This window comes from Myotis myotis, unplaced genomic scaffold (assembly GCF_014108235.1).
Source record: "Myotis myotis isolate mMyoMyo1 unplaced genomic scaffold, mMyoMyo1.p scaffold_m19_p_6, whole genome shotgun sequence".
Taxonomy (NCBI): Eukaryota; Metazoa; Chordata; class Mammalia; order Chiroptera; family Vespertilionidae; genus Myotis; species Myotis myotis.
The window spans coordinates 87,469,063-87,485,941 of record NW_023416368.1 but is presented as its reverse complement, the minus strand read 5'-3'; the positions used below and the strand labels follow the sequence as shown (position 1 = coordinate 87,485,941).

The 16,879-nt window shown below is 48.4% G+C and overlaps 1 protein-coding gene across 12 annotated transcripts in view; it reads right to left on the bottom strand.

Annotated features, from left to right (window-relative positions):
* Positions 1 to 16,784, bottom strand: part of MAU2 (MAU2 sister chromatid cohesion factor) — a 27,969-nt gene extending 11,185 nt beyond the window's left edge. For 2 of the 12 annotated variants that reach the window (XM_036314981.1, XM_036314982.1), the window contains exons 1-7: positions 16,387 to 16,694; positions 8,824 to 8,841; positions 7,891 to 7,956; positions 6,147 to 6,242; positions 4,641 to 4,735; positions 1,477 to 1,504; positions 994 to 1,149 (exon numbers count right to left, since the gene is read on the bottom strand). In XM_036314981.1, the coding sequence (XP_036170874.1) occupies positions 994 to 1,149; positions 1,477 to 1,504; positions 4,641 to 4,735; positions 6,147 to 6,242; positions 7,891 to 7,956; positions 8,824 to 8,841; positions 16,387 to 16,662 (735 nt within the window). In that variant the 5' untranslated portion in view covers positions 16,663 to 16,694. Of the gene's footprint in view, positions 1 to 993; positions 1,150 to 1,476; positions 1,505 to 4,640; positions 4,736 to 6,146; positions 6,243 to 7,890; positions 7,957 to 8,804; positions 8,842 to 11,017; positions 13,960 to 16,386 lie in introns of those variants that run through there. The other 10 variants (XM_036314983.1, XM_036314984.1, XM_036314993.1 and 7 more) reach the window with 9 other exon arrangements.
* Positions 16,785 to 16,879: the final 95 nt, after the last annotated feature.

Here is a 16,879-nt window from a genome sequence, read left to right as displayed (position 1 = left end):
TGCCCCCAAATGGGTCAGTAGGCTCTCAGGGTGGGGGTCAGGGTCAGAGGGTCATCTGTGGGACTAAGGCTCAGCCACCGCCCAGTGCTGGGTCCAAACACCAAGGACCAGGAGAGGCCTGTCCAAAGACCCTGCATGAGCTGTTTCCTACTTCCTGCAGTGACCCTGAGAGAACACAATAGGGCTGGGGCAGTTAGTAGTCATCCTTGGGGGCAAGAAGTAGCTTCCTGGGCCCAGGAGTCCTACAGGTGCTGTGCCTCATATGAACTGGCCTCTGGGCACTGGGAAGCCCTGTCCCAAGGCCCCATAGGACATGTCCAGAGCACCCCATGAGTCTGCTCTGTGTTTCTATGTATTGAGTGCAGCACTTGGCCCAACAGGTAAATGTACGCATAGGTGAGGAATCTGAGACAGTCCCTTACCAATGAAAGACCTGATGTTTTCTGGGGCTCCACCTGCAGCCTCCTAGGATTTGAGGCCAGGCCTGTGGTGAGTCAGTGGGACAGGGTGGGGTGAATAGGTGGGGCAATACTCCCAAAGGGTGAGCATATTGACCCACAGGGGGCACAGCCTCTCCTCAACTACACGGAATTATAGTCAACTCTCAGAAGCAAGTGATTCTGTCATCCCCTACTTGAACCTCACAAAGTTCTCATCAGCTGGGGGGGGGGGGGAGGGGGGGACCAGACACTGCTTTAGTACCCGATGTGTCAGGCACCTTGCCAGAATCCTCAGTTTATCATCATGGAATTGTGTGAGGCCATGACTACTCCCACCACGAGGACAGGCCATTGTCAGAGTACCCTCTGCCCTCAGGGGCACAGGACTCATGCCAGAGCACAACAGGGTATGTGGGGGAGCTAAACCTTGAATGAGATGCACTTTGTGGTGAGGGACATGAGGCAACAACAGAGTGGGTATCTCAGCCCAAGCCCTGCCCATCCCATCGCCCACCTGCTCCCCAGCAGCCCTACTGTGGGAGGCACTACGCACCTGCCCTGCATCCAGGTAGTGTGTCACCTGGAGCACTAGGAAGAAGACACGTAAAGACTCCTTCTGGATAGGATTTCCCTGCCAGTTCTCGACGATCTGTCCACAGAGGGTCAGCAGTGGATGGACTTCCTGCAACTTGCGCTCCATCAGCAGCAGCTGGGAAGGGAGAGGCATAGGTGCTGAGGGCCCTCCCAGTGCACAGGGCCACCATCTGCTTGCCCACCCACTGGGGGACTGCTGGAACCATGCAGGGAAGACAAAAAGCTGGGCTGGAACCCACATCTAGGCTGTTCCTTCCTCAGCACAAATCGCACAACCTGGAACCTGAATTTCACCTCTGAACCCATCTGGTGCATGGGGCCTCACTCTGGTGGCTGCCTGTAGTGTTTAAGTGTCTGGGTGCCCAAAGGGCTGCACCACAGTGAGCAGGAGCCCTGCCTCATGTCCACCACACCTACACCATTCTGCTCAGCCTCAACTTACCATCCCTTTGCTGAGCAGGAACAGCGCCCTAGAAAACAGAGAGGGGAGTCAGTCTGTGAGGCCCAGGTGTGTCTCCTGGGATGCCTGCCACCCCAACATTCATAGGGACCAACAAGCAAGCTCAGGGGATGGTTAAGCAGATGACAGGGCCCCCAGTGACCCCCAATGAGGCTGGTTTTAGTTATCAGAATGCTCTACTTTGTTCTATTCAATCTTACTTTATGTTTTTGGCCTAATTTAGACACTCATATGGCTCAAAAGCCCAGAAGGATAGACAGATGCTCAGAAATCACAGAGGGGTAAGGTACAAGACAGTGTGCTTGCCACAATCTCACTTTTGCTCACACAACATTGGTAGGCAGCATAGGGCAGTGATGGCGAACCTTTTGAGCTCGGCGTGTCAGCATTTTGAAAAACCCTAACTTAACTCTGGTGCCGTGTCACATATAGAAATTTTTTGATATTTGCAACCATAGTAAAACAAAGATTTATATTTTTGATATTTATTTTATATATTTAAATGCCATTTAACAAAAAAAATCAACCAAAAAAATGAGTTCATGTGTCCACCTCTGACACGCATGTCATAGGTTCGCCATCACTGGCATAGGGTATGGGGAGAGTGGGCAGGATTTGGTGTTTGAACCCAAAGCCAAGTCTCACTGTGGCCCTTCCATACTTCCCCTTCCTCACCTGTGACCGGCCAAGCCCCCCAATTCTCCTGAGTGTTAAGGAGGTGAACTTGGGGAGCTCCAGACATGTCAGCAGTCTCACTACCCACTGTCTTTACTCACAAGAGTCAGCATGGCTAAATTTCTATTGTTTCTCTTAGACCTTTCAGCATTTTCTAAATATGTGTGCATGGTTGTCAACAAAAATAATAAAATGAGCATGCTAAAAAGTTTAGGAAACAGCCAAAACAACAGGGGAGACAGCTGCTGCCTCAGGAACAGCTGTGGTCATTCAGAGCCCACAGCCCCGTTTATTCACTCTCAGCCTCTGCCCCACCAGCCTTGGCAGAGCCCTAAGTGCTGTGGCCAACACTCCATCAAATGGGCGCGTTCTCTGTTTTACAACTGAGGAGACTAAAGTGGCGAGGTCACACTCACAAGATGTTTTTACTCCAGGCCACCAAGTTCTTCCCTATTGTTACCTCAAGGTGTGAACTCGTTTAAGTCTATCTGCCAGCTGATCAACTGTTGAAAGAAGGCTTGGAACTTCACATCAAGGTTCCCATGTTGTCACATAGGAAGCACTTGATGTAGGCCCTACATCAATGGTCAGGGGTTCTGAGCCAGGGGACCTGCAGGCTCTGTGCCCTGGTGGAGGCCACCTAAGTTGTCCATCCACAGGGGCACAGAGCCTGCCTGGGGTACTCATGTGTGTACTCGTGGGAACATCTGCTGTCTAGCGGTCCCTGTACGCTGCAGTGTGTCACCATGGACCCAGTGGCAGCCGCCAACATTAAGGGGGCCAGGAATGTGAGGCCAGAGAGTGTAACAGCTGCCATCTCCGGGCAGGGTGGCTGAGGGATGAGGACAGCCTATGGAAAGCTGTAATGGCTCCACATGGGCCACATGAGCCAGAGCTCAGAGAACAGAGTTTGGGACTATTCTGTCCCAAGAGCTCCATGGGATAAGCTCAGCTCTGTAAGAAAGAACTTTCCAGAACCTCAAAGCACACAACAGAATAAGAGCACTGCTGCCTGGAGTCTGACAAGTGCACAGAATTTTTCTCTTTGGGGGAAAAAAAGAGAGACTAGAGGCCTTCACAGAGATACACAGTGAAGTTCCTAAGGCCTCTAACCCTGACACCCAACCCTAGGGTAAAAGTCTCCAGATGGTTTAAGCAGTTTCATGCGTAACATGAATCTTTGTCTCCCTTTTTATTTTTTATTATTATTTTTTTAAATATATTTTATTGATTTTTTACGGAGAGGAAGGGAGAGAGATAGAAAGTTAGAAACATCGATGAGAGAGAAACATCGATCAGCTGCCTCCTGCACATCTCCCACTGGGGATGTGCCCGCAACCCAGATACATGCCCTTGACCGGAATCGAACCTGGGACCTTTCAGTCCGCAGGCTGACGCTCTATCCACTGAGCCAAACCGGTTTCGGCTCCCTTTTTATTTTAAACTAGAGGCCCAGTGCACAAAATTTGTGCACAGGTAGGGTCCCTAGGTCTGGCAGGAGATCAGGGCCGATAGAGGTCTTCCTTCGTTCCACATCACCCCCTAGTGGTCAGCGCACATCATAGCAAGCGATCAAACTCCTAGTCTCCAGGTCGAACTCCCAAGGGGACACTTGGTATATTAGCCTTTTACATATATATATATATATATATATATGGATAGATAGATTGATTTTAAAGAGGAAGGGAGAGAGAAACATTGATTTGTTGTTCCACTTACTATGCATGCATTTGTTGATTCTTATATATGCCCTGATTGATGATCAAACCTGCAACCCTGGCATATTGGGACAACGCTCTAACCAACTGAACTTGGGTCATGGCTATTTTCCTTTTTTATTTATTTTTAATTTTTAAAAAATTGATTTGAAAGAGAAACAATGATGTAAGAAACATCAACTGGCTATCTCCCACACGAACCTCAACCAGGGATCAAACCCACTGGGTATTTGCCCTGATTGGGAATCGAACCTGCCACCTTTCAGTGCTTGGGACAACACTCCAACCAACTGAGCCACCCTTCTTTTATACAAACTTCTGCTTACTCAGCTTACTGTGTCTGTTGTTGTGCATCTAAAAGCTCTTGGGCATCCTGAGAGGGACACTGGAGTTACTTACCGTAGGTGCTGACAAGCATGCTAGTTACACCCTCTGCAGGCATCACTTTCATATCTGCACCAAAAAGGGGATTGGCCCAATAAATCGTATAAGCACTTTTTATTTCAAGATACTAGATATGTGTAAATGCCAATTGCGCCGAGAATGCCAGCTGCCCCTCACCCTCACAATCAACTCTCCAACTTCATGAATTAACAGGGTGAATTGATGGAGTAAAAGGCATTCTGTGGTGCTTTAATTTGTACATCTCTTACTATGTGTGCAGATGACTGCTGTTTCATGCTGAAATGCCAGGATCAAATAGCTGAGCTCTTTCCAAGTAAGAGGGGAGGAGTGTGGGGAGAGGGTGCCTACCGTGTGTACTCGGATCCCACCACCCGTGCATATTCAGCTCCCACACCTAGGAGGTCGCAGGCTGACACCAGGTCCTTCTCAAGTGTGTGCAGTTGCTAAAAAGGAGAGAGAATAATAATCCTTGCTTCCGAATCTCTTGCTTTATAATACCCAGTATCTGACCTTAAAGCTTTGTTGGCAAGTTAAAGTGAACCTCCCCACTTGTCAACAAAATTGCCTCAGTGTCAGTTTTGAGTTAAATTAACCAAATACTCTCATCAATGTTAACTGCTTTAGGTACAGAAGTCTACTCTGCCTACAGTGTGTACATCATCTAAACTTAATAGTGCATAGAGCCAGCTATTAATATTCACAGGCATAGACCCCCAGGGCTACACGAGCGTATCTCTGTGCTTCAAAGGTCACCTTCGGGGGCCAGTCACTAGGGAGGAGCCAAAGGAACCCCAAACAAGGAAGAACTACTTCAGGGGCAAGTGTCTGCGGGAGTTTAAACCCAGAAGCCTTAAGCTAAAAGGAAGGGACACCTGTGGGGCCTCAGCTGAGCTTGGGCTCCCAAGTGCATGAAGCATCCTGTAACTGTGACCTGAGGCAGGTGTCTCACTGCCTGGCCCACATATTATGTGCCAATGGGCAAAGCAGACATGGGAGGATTAAAGGAGACAATGCTATGTGGGACAGCAGCAGGCCAGGGAGGAAGAGCTCAGGAGCGCTGGCTGGACAAGCTTTTCCAGCAGGGACCCTGAGCCACGCCCTTCTGGGATGAGGGACTCTTGGGGGATGGGGGGAAGAAAACGCAATTCCAGCCGAGGGCCCACACCCTGCACACACAGGCAGGTGATGGAACTGTGTCATGGAAGATGATAGGCAAGAGGCAGTGTAGAGGGCAGGCTGGGTCACGGACAGGAAAGGCTAGAGGCCAGCAGTGAGAGGGAAATGTGGGCAGTGCCCAGGAGAGAGGCACCCCCCACAGGGAGCCTTTAGGCCCAGTCACTACAGCCAGGAAGACCTAGTCCAGAGAGCTCCCTCTACCTAAGCATCTCAAAGCACCGGGACCAGGCCACCACTATGTCTGGAGAGCTGAAGGGAGGTTGTGGGGGAGAAGGGACGACCACGTAGAGCCCAGATGAGGCTGTGCCCCAGCAGCCCTGCAAAGGCTTAACTCGAACAGGCATTCTTTGCCCAACAGGCAGACCCTTGGAATCTCAGCACAGCTCTTAAAAAACATGATGGGCTTCTGGCAAGAAATGTTTCCAAAATTTAAATGAGTACAGGCAAAAGGGAGCACCAGAAGAGAGGGGAATGCAATCACCCTTGATGCTGAATGAAAGACCTGTGCTGGGGATACTGCTGAAGTCAGAGTCTGAAAGGGACTTGTGAGCAGCCTAAAAGACCATCCCTGTGTCCCCATTGTCTCGGTGCAGCAGCCTGAGGAAGGCCTGTGTGTTCTGAAGGTGGGTGTGCCCCAATTTCAGCACCCATGTCTTGGCCAGGCCCCAAAGTACTCACAGCAAGCTGGAAGAGCAGGCGGCAGTGCCAGTATGGGGTCTGCTGCGATATCTGGATCGCTTTCCGCAACAGTGGCTTTGCTGCATCAACAGAGTTCTGAAAGGAAACAGTCACATTTGGGGAAAGAAAAGAAATAAGCTGGCAGGCAAGCTGTATTCCTTATGCTGGGATGCCAGAAGACCACTCCCATTCATACTCACAAATGGATTTGTGGGATTCTGATTTACTTTATTAAAAGAAGAAAAGAGCCCTGGCCAGTGTGGCTCAATTGGCTGGGCATTATCCCATGCACCAGGAGCTGCCAGTTCAATTTCTGGTCCAGGGCATATGCCTGGGTTATGGGCTTGATCTCTGGTGGGAGGTATGTAGGAGGCAGCCAATCAGTGTGCTCTCACATCAATGTTTCTCTCTTTCTCTCCCTCTCCCTTTCTTTCTCTAAAAATCAATAATTAAAAAAAGAAAAGCCTGGCCAGTGTGGCTCAGTTGGTTGAGCGTCATCCCACGCACCAGGACACCAAGAAATCGCAAAATTAGCAAGAAGAGGAAGAAGATATTTTATTTTAAAAAAAATTTGTTTTTATTTATTTCAGAGAGAGAGAGAAGAAGAGATAGAAACATCAATGATGAGAATCATTGATTGGCTGCCCCCTGCACACCCCTTACTGCAGCGGTTCTCAAGCTGTGGGTCGCGACCCCATTGGGGGTCAAACAACCCTTTCACAGGGGCTGCCTAAGACCATCGGAAAACACATATATAATTACATATTGTTTTTGTGATTAATCACTATGCTTTAATCATGTTCAATTTGTAACAATGAAATTGGGGGTCACCACAACATGAGGAACTGTATTAAAGGGTCGCGGCATTAGGAAGATTGAGAACCACTGCCCTACTGGGAATCAAGCTGGCAAATGGGGAATGTGCCCTGACTGGGAATTGAACCATGACCTCCTGGTTCATGAATTGATGCTCAACCACTGAGCCATACCAGCTGGGCAAGAAAAGACATTTTATTGGACTCACTGGCTGGGAGGTTTTTGCACTGATCATAAAATAACTCATTCAACTAAACTGAAAGTAGCTTTAGTTCAAAATCCTGAACAGTCAACTGGATGACAACTGCCGTCTTTCTTATACTACAAGAGATGGGCCAGGGGTGTGAAGCATGCACTCCCTGTTACCCAGGGAGCCTCACAGGCTGTTAACAGCTCGACGTGGGGAAAGGCGATTTTCAGCTACACCTGAGATCAGGAAACACATGACGAAGATAAACTATATGGACCAATTATCTTCAGCCTAGGAACAAGGCTGTTTTCCAAGTCTCTGGAAGTCTTAGAAAAATATTCTGTTGGCTCTCATGAGCAAGTGATCACCCACAACCACCAAGGTAGGAAAGTAACGGGGAAGCATTAAAAGCCAGGAGGAAGTCAGAAGAAAAAACAGAACAAAAAGCCCCAGCGAGGTGACTGTTAGCTGGAGCATCTTCCTGTACACCAAAGGTTGCGGGTTTGATTCCTGGTCAGGTTGCAAGTTCAATCACCTGCTGGGTGTGTACAGGAGGCAACAGATCAATGTTTCTCTTCCCACCCCCTTCTCTAAAGTCAATAAAAACATATCCTTGGGTGATGATTACAATAAATAAGAAAGCCAAGAGGAAGTCAGTCCACTCCTGAGAGCATCAATTTGCCACTGTGCCGTCATTACAGGGAGACCCCGCTTTCAGAAACCTCCATAGGCTCTTACCTCTTGACAGTACAATTCAGACAAAAGACTTGCTGCTTCAAATTTAACATCTTCAAACTGTGGGATCTAGTGACATCTGGTTAAGGAAGTACAGATGCTGCAAAAAGGTCAGTTTAAAAAGAGATAATGTGTGCCCTAACCAATTTGGCTCAGTGGAGAGAGCATCAGCCTGTGGACTGAAGGTCACAGGTTCGATTCCTGTCGAGGGCACATGCCTAGGCTGTGGGCTCAATCCCCAGTAGGGAGAGTGCAGGAGGCAGCTGATCAATGATTCTCTCTCATCATTGATGTTTCTATCTCTCTCTCCCTCTTCCTTCCTTTCTGATATCAGTAACATATATATATATATATAAAATAAATATTGTTAAAAAAAATAATGTGTGGGGTTCTTACACTGGGGAGGTTCGCCAGTCAGGTATGTTCCCACCTACTCTGAAACTCTAAGTTCATGTATTTCCCAGCAATCCCTGAGCTTGCTGCTGCCTAGGTGTGGAACTAGATCAGTGATGGCGAACTTATGACACGCGTGTCAGAGGAGACACCTGAACTCATTTTTTTGGTTGATTTTTCTTTGTTAAATGGCATTTAAATATATAAAATAAATATCAAAAATATAAATCTTTGTTTTACTATGGTTGCAAATATCAAAAAATTTCTATATGTGACACAGCACCAGAGTTAAGTTAGGGTTTTTCAAAATGCTGACACGCCGAGCTCAAAAGGTTCGCCATCACTGAACTAGATGCTAGGCTTGCAGAGGACCATGGCACCCATGGTGAGGCCACTGGTCTGAAGGGAAAGATACGGCTGAGCAGGGATTCTCCAAGACCTAAACCCATGGGTATATATCATAGTGAGAATTCAAGTTTATAACACATCCTTTTTATTAAAACAAAGCATTTCTTAAAGGAAACAGTACAAAGAAAAGGATACTTGCTGTGATATCAACCACTGAAAGAGAAATAAAAAAAGTATTAATTCTCAGCCAAATGTGTGGCACATACTCACTAGCTCTGGCTTTGGGGTTTATACGGGTTGTCCTGTCACAAAGACTACAGGTGCTCAGATAAGCGGAAAGGTGGCCTATAGGCTCATTTTCCTTCTCATCCAGCAACCACAGCATGCCTGTGGAAGAGGGAAACAAGCATTTTCTCCCTTACTGACAGGGTGCTTCCTGTCCCACCAGGCACGTGAGTCTGAGTCAGAGCCCCTCCCACTAGAGTAGGGGTTCTCAACCTGTGGGTCGCAACCCCTTTGGGGGTAGAACGACCCTTTCACAGGGGTTGCCTAAGACCATCCTGCAAATCAGATATTTACATTACAATTCATGACAGTAGCAAAATTAGTTATGAAGTAGCAACGAAAATAATTTTATGGTTGGGGGTCACAACATGAGGAACTGTATTTAAAGGGTCAGAAGGTTGAGAACCACTGCACCAGAGCCACAATTGCTTCAGAAGGGGAAGGAATGCAGAGGGGTCCTTACGTGCCACTCACTGCAGTTCCTCAACAGCAAATCATAACATGAGAATTCAATTACAACTGGAGAGCGAGTCTGGGGGTGTCAATCCTTATTGAAGAAGTTGCATTTAAAAGATGCTTGGAGATGAGCAGTTAGCCTTAGAGGGGAGGGAGGAGAGCTCCAGGAAGGACTTGTGAGGGCAGCAACCTGGCCAAGGGGTAGCAGAGATGATTCTGAGACCTGGGCTCATAGTCCCTTTGCTGGCACACATGCAGGACATGGTTCAGACAATAACATGCTCCCACTTGGGGACTGCTGTGCCCTGGAGCTCCACATTCCTACAGGAGGTAGTTAGGTGCCAGGACCGTCCACCCACTAACCACAGTTTGTCAGACCATCTAGGACTCAAGCATTCATCTGACACTTGTCCCGCAAATGTTCTCAGAGTTCTGGTAGGTTCTGGAAGGCAAATCTGGGGCTGAACGGAAGACCCTGACTTGCCATGCTCTGTGAAAGAACAGCATGGGGTGAGGGAGGTGGGGGGCAGGTCTGGGGCTGTGTGTGTGTGTATTCCCAGGTAAAGGGGGAGTAGGAAGTGCTCTTGGCAGAGAAGAACCTGTAAAAAGGCTGGAAGGTGTATGTGCCACTCACTGGTAGCAGTGATTGTGGATCTGAATGCCCTGGTGTCATCTATGGAGCCTGACCCAATGAGATCTGAGAGATCCTAGATGCAGCAAAGAGAATGCAGAGGGAGGAGGAGGAGCCAGAGAGTTTGCTGGCTGGGAACGTGAGCAGAGGGAGGTGCTAGTAAAGCCTGGCAGACAGCCTTGGGGCTGGAAATGCCTTTGGGGCAAGAGTGAGTGGGAAGGAGGAAGTCACAAAAGAGGTTGGGAAAGACTTGGAGCTGCACCCCTGACCAGCTGCCTGAAAGACACAGGTGGGCCAGGAGAGGGAGCTGTGGGAGAGGAACACAGAGCACTCAGGGCCACTGGGCTCCTGACTCTCGCATATGCACACAAGCACATGTGCAGATGCACACACACAAGCACACATATGCTTGCAGAGCCCAAGCAAAAGGCACTATGCAGCCAGCCCGAATGTCCTCTCCCAAAGCCGCACTGCAGCAGGGTCAGCAGGGGCTCAGGGTCCCCAGAAGGCAGGGCCAGTGCCTGCTGCCAGGAGTACAGTCCCAGAGATGGGGCTCCTCAGCTGGAGGCTGTCTACAGGGACAGTGGGGATGGGTCCAGCTCAAGCCACATGTGTGTGCTATCATAAAGTGGTAAACATGAAAAATAAATAAATAAATAAATAAATAAATAAATAAATAAATAAAGTGATAAACATGAAAGTTGGGGCTTGCTTTCTACAGAAGCCACTCCTCCCCAGGGGGAAGGGCAGTCCAGCAACAGAAGCTCCTGAAGACCACCAATTGGGAGGAAGGATGGAATGCTGTGTAGGAGACTGTGTAACTGAAGAGCTGGATTAGGGACATGTTGAGATCTGGCCCAACCCTAAGATTCTGTGGTCCTGCACCTCAGTCTCCATGTGCAAGATCTACCTCAGGCAAGGCCTCTGTGCTGAAGAGGAGCCCTCTAGGAAGAGTACAGAGTGGATAACGAGAACATGGACACACACAAGAGGAAGGGATTAAAGGTGTGGACCCACATGGATCCTAGTTGCCCTTAGCATCTGATCCCAGGGCTACAACCTGCTTCCATGCTCTCATGCATGCGCTGTGGCCGGCACTTGAAACACACACAAATGGGGGATGTTAGATAAAGACTTATGATGTGCTTCCTCATGGTGCTATGTCCCCAGTTCCCGGAACAGGTCAACACACAGGAGGTACCTGGAAAACATTTGTCACATGAACGACAAGTTCACCTAGCATCACCAGGAAATGAGAGCTTCCTTATGTGCAAATGGCCACAGGGCTGAGACTGACGTATTTAAAATACTAACTCCCACTGGCATCAGACAGCTCCCTTCAAACATTACTGCGTTGTGCCCAGGCATCAGCATCACTGACACCTTGAGACATCCCCTATGATGACCCAGTACCAAAGCTAGAAGCTAAAGAACTGGCTCAGTGTCAGGGCAAGCCAGTAACTTCCTCAGACGCCAATCAAATGGCTTTGCTTTTGTTTCTTTTTAACACTTGTGACCTAAAATCACAAATCAGAAATATACAGACATCAGAAATACATGCATCTCACAAATAAAGTACCAAGGTTGCTACCTTCCCCAAAGTTGCAACCTTAACATTAAAAAACAGCTTTTATGTTTCCTTTCTCGTGATGGGAAAGCAGCCAAAGTGAATGGCCCTGAGCTGTGGGGAAGCCTGTAGGCACAGGGCAGGATGTGAACAACCCTCCCAGAAGTCCCTGGGGCCACCTTCGGGTTCTCAGGGAAAGCAGGGTCACTGCAGGGCCAATATACATCCTGAGAGGTGGAAGTGCCAGATCAGCACACTTATCGTGCTCGGAGAATTTAATCCAGGGCCGGAGAGCATTCCAAGACTTCTTTGTACCTCAAAACCAAGGTAACATTTTTTTTTTAAAAGATCAGGTTTTTAATAACTAAAATGTATAGAAATAGTTATCAACTGCAACACCTTTGGGATGGAAGCACAACACTTAGGAGCCAGCCTTGTCTCTTTCTGCTGTGTGACCATGTTTACGAGCATCTCCCTGTCAGCAGCAAGTCGGAAGTGGTCTCCACCTTGTAGGTTTGTTGAGGATACTATAAGACAGTGTCCCAAGAAGCATGAATGCATGGTCTGGCATGTAGAAGGCGTCAAAAATACTATGGTAATTCCCAGGCAGGAACCAGAAGAATTGGGGTTGGAAGGGAGGCAAGGGGCGAGTTGGTGAAACTGAAGTGGTGGTTCCTAAACAGATTTCAAATCCTGATGTCAGAGGAGACTCAGAGAGTGAGAGTGAAGAAAAATGAAAATGAAAACAGGAGGAAGCACAGATCACCCTTTCATGAAAAGGCTAACACCAAGCTCTATAAATGCAGCTTCTGCACAAGGTTCTGCTCCTGGTCAATGGGGCATGGAACTTAGCAGGACACAGTCATGATCCTGAAGAATGACACATCTGCTCTAGCTGTGCCTGATGATGAAGGACTCACCACTGAGCCCTTTCAGGCCTTAAAAAGAGGAAGGGAAGCATATAATTACTTGCTGGGAAGGTAAACCAGAGACTGTCAGGCTAAACCTGGAAACGGAATTAACAAGTGTCTGGACGGCAGAGTTTGGAGCTGTTCTCTAAGTCAGATGAGCAAATCACCACTAAAAAGCAGCTCTATTCCAAAAGCAAAAAGAATGTAAACACAGCCTTGACATGGATACTGCAGTCAGAGAAACCACTGTATATAGAATGACTGCCTGGATAGCAAATAAAAAACTCCAGAATAGCATTTATTTCTCTGTGGCTCTTAAATCAGGAAAGTCTAAGATGATGATGTACTTCCCAGGCCAAGGGATAAAGTGAAATGTGATAAAAAGAAAGTTAAGGGGGGAATGTGCAAATTACTGAAATGGACCTGTTTGTTTGTATGAAAATAAGGAAGACTGAATATTCACACAAGAATAAATGTGTAGCAGGAGGAAAGATAATACGGTGAAAATGAAATGTAAAGGAACACAATCTGACAGAAACAGTGCAAAGAGCCTCGCAAATTCTCTAGTCAAGAGATTTCTGCACAGGCCAGTGTGAATCAGTTGGCTGGGTGTCATCCCTTGCACCAGGAGGTTGCCGTTCAATTCTCAGTCAAGTGCACATACCTGGGTTGTGGTCTTGGTCCCTAGTGAGGGGCATACGGGAGGCACCCGATCAATGTTGTGCTCTCACATCAATGTTTCTCTCTGTTTCTACCCCTCCCTTCACTCTGTCTAAAAATCAATGGAAAAATATCCTGGGGTAAGAATTAACAAAAATAAAATAAAAGGAGAACATACTGGCCCTGGTTGGATAGGTTAGTTGGTTAGTGTCTTTAGGTTGTGGGTTCAATCCCTGGTCTGAGCACATACAAGAATCATCCAATAAATGCATAAATAAATGAACAACAAATCAATGTTTCTCTCTCTCTCTCTCTCTCGCTCTCTCTCTTTCTCTCTCTCCCTTCCTCTCTAAAATCAATAAAAGTTAAAACTAACTAAATAAAAGGAGCCCATATTATGATTCTTTATTGTGTGAGTCTGGGAAAGGAAAGAATAAAAGTTGATAGCTGCCTGATTTGGGAAAAATGAACAACTGATAAAGAATAACAATTTTAAAAAGCATGCAACACAAAAGGAGATCACAAACAATTGCAGAAGAAAAACAGCACGGAGAACTGCACTTAAATTGCAACCTGAACAAATTCTCAGCTGGGAATGCAACTGACAGAAAGAAAGGGATTTCCAGGTATAATGTCAGTGTGAGCTACAGAGTGGACCTCGTGTCTCTGTGAAAGATCCCACAAGATTCAGGGTTCTGTAAAATCCAGGGAAACCACTTCACAAGGATAAGGGCTTAGCCCTGGCCGATAGCTCAGTTGGTTAGAGCATCGTCCGATACATCAAGGGTGCGGGTTCGATCCCCAGTCAGGGCACATACAAGAGTCAGGGCACATACAAGAGTCAGGGCACATACAAGAATTAACCAGCGAATACACAAATAAGTGGAATAACAAACTGATGTCTCTCTCTCTCCCTAAAAAAATCAATTAAAAAAAAAGCTCCTTGTCAACTCCATCTTTTCTCCGTGGCCCATATTTTTCATGATTCTTTCATTACTGCCTAACCTCTTACTACATATTCAGTATTTGTCTCCCTCACTAAAACCTAAACTTATGTGGGCAGGCACTGCTTTAGTTATTGCTGATCCCTAGCACCTAGAAGGGAGCTTGGCACCTGGTGTGAGCTGAATAACTAAGTGCCGAATAACTGGGAATAGAACTTCACAAAAACAGTAACAAGTTATTGCCTTGGCATGGAACCTGGTGATCTTCAGCCGAGGTTTGAACCCAACTTTGTTAATAACCTGACATGTGGCTTTGGCCAATCACTTTACCTCTCTGGGCCCTTACCACCTCGCTCTTGAAACAAGGAAGTTGATCAAGCAAGGACTAAAGTCCCCCTCCGACTCTTTTTTCTTCTTCATGTTTTTATTAATTTGAGAGAGAGAGAGAGCAAGCCTGAAACCCAGGCATGTGCCCTGACTGAGAATCAAACCATCCACCTTTTGGTGCATGGGATTATGATCAACCGAGTAAAACAAAGATAAAAACAGATTCTGGTTAATCCCCCTCCAAAAAATCCAATTGTAACGTTTGTGCCCATGGCCTGGTGGGTCCCAGTTATTTAGGGGTCCTCGGCAATCCAGATAACATTTTTAAAACATCAAGTTTGATATTCTATGCCCAAAAAAGTCTCACTTTTAAAAAACAAAAATATCTATGTATATATCTTATTATAATATATATATATATAATATATTATTTTATTGATTTCAGAGAGAAAGGGAGAGGGAGAGAGAGATAGAAACATCAATGATGAGAGAATCCCTGATCAGCTGCCTCCTGCACGCCCCCTACTGGGGTTTGAACCCGCAACCCCGGCATGTGCCCTGACCAGGAATCAATCCATGACCTCCTGGTCCACGCTCAACCATTGAGCCACACTGACCAGGCAAGAAGTCTCTCCTTCAATCAGAATAAAAGAGTAAATGGCAAATGAAGTCACAGCCAGATTCTTTGAGGCACCAAGGTCTCTCATGAGTCAAGATGGGAGGGCATCGCCCTGGCCAGTGTGGCTCAGTTAGTAGAGCTTCAGCTTGCATCCGGAAGGGTCACGAGTTGGAATCCCCATCAAGGGCACATACCTGGGTTGCAGGTTCCATCCCAGCCACAGTCCAGCGAGTGCAGGAGGCAACCCATCTTTGTGTCTCTCCCCCCTCTTCCACTCTCTCTAAAAATCGAGGGGGAAAATATCCTCGGGCAAGGATTAACAACAACAAAAAGGGGGGGAGGTGAGGCCTGCCCTCTGAAGGGGATGGTGGGAGGAAGAGAAGTCACCAGGTGAATACAGAGAAGGCAAGAGCTAGGAGCGCCCCTTCCCCCACCCCCACCACTGAGCAAACTGGTTCTAGAATCCAGCCCGCTACCCACCTCCGTCCGCCCCCTTCTAGGACTTCAAACAACTAATTCCAGGCTCTGGGCCTCTGCCTCCCACCCATGACTCCGCGCAACACTAATGGGGGCACAATACACTCTAGACCAGCGGTTCTCAACCTGTGGGTCGCGACCCCTTTGGGGGTCGAACGACCCTCTCACAGGGGTCGCCTAAGACCATCGGAAAACACAATCACTATGCTTTAATTATGTTCAATGTGTAACAATGAAAATACATCCTGCATATCAGATATTTACATGACGATTCATAACAGTAGCAAAGTTACAGTTACGAAGTAGCAACGAAAATAATTTTACGGTTGGGGGTCACTTCAACATGAGGAACGGAATGAAAGGGTCGCGGCGTTAGGAAGGTTGTGAACCACTGCCCTAGACACTAATCAGACTTCCGGGTCCCGGGAGAGAATGCTTCCCTGGGTTTTCCGAGAGACCAAACATCAGATTCCCGAGGGACGCTGGCCTGTCACCTCGGCCCCGCACTGTCCCGAGCCGCTTCGGGAGGGCGCGCTCAGGCTGATGCTGGGGCTGAGCCCCGAGAAGCTGGAAGCTGCAGGACTCCCCGGCAATCTGGGGACGTCTCCAAAGGCGCCAGCATGTCTACTCCGGAAAACCTAACGAATTTGGGGACCCTGCGGCTCCTCAGAAGAGCAGGGCCCTGGACCCTGTCACTAGAGAGGTTAAATAACGCCCCCCGCGAGGGTGGCGGCTTAGGGGTCCTGCGTCCCAGGCGGGAAGTCGCACCCCAGGTCCCCGAGGAGCGATATGGGCGGCCCTCGCCTGCCGTGGTCGCAGCCCGTCAGTTCAGGCCCCGCAAGGAGCCCGCGCTCCTCCCTCGCGGTTCGGCCCGCGCTCACCGCTTTCTCCAGGTGGCTGCGCGCCTGTTCGCTGTTCTTGGTATGGTGGTAGAGCACGGAGCCGAGCTGCAGGTGCGTGCGGGCCTCGATGCGCTGAGGCGGCTTGAAGGGGAACACCGCCTGCAGGCAGTGCACACACAGGCGGATCTTGGGCGGGCTGGACGTGCGGAAGTGCTCGGCGAAGCCCAAAAGTGCCAGGTACCATGACTCGGCCGCTTCGGCCTGCGCCGCCTGGGCCGCGGCCGCCTGGGCCGCTGCCGCCGCCTGAGCCGCCATTTTGGCCTCCACAACAACAAGCCGTCACCACAGGGAGGCGGAAGCAGGCGTACGGGGCGGGGCCCGACACTCTTCGCGTCCCTCGCGATAGCTGCCGCACAAAGCATCCTGGAACATGTAGTTTATAATTTGGAGTGGCTGCGACTCCCGGAAAGTGTGAAAAAAAACGACGCCTTCTGGTCTGTGGGACTGAGACCAGACCTTGCAGAGAGGCCGA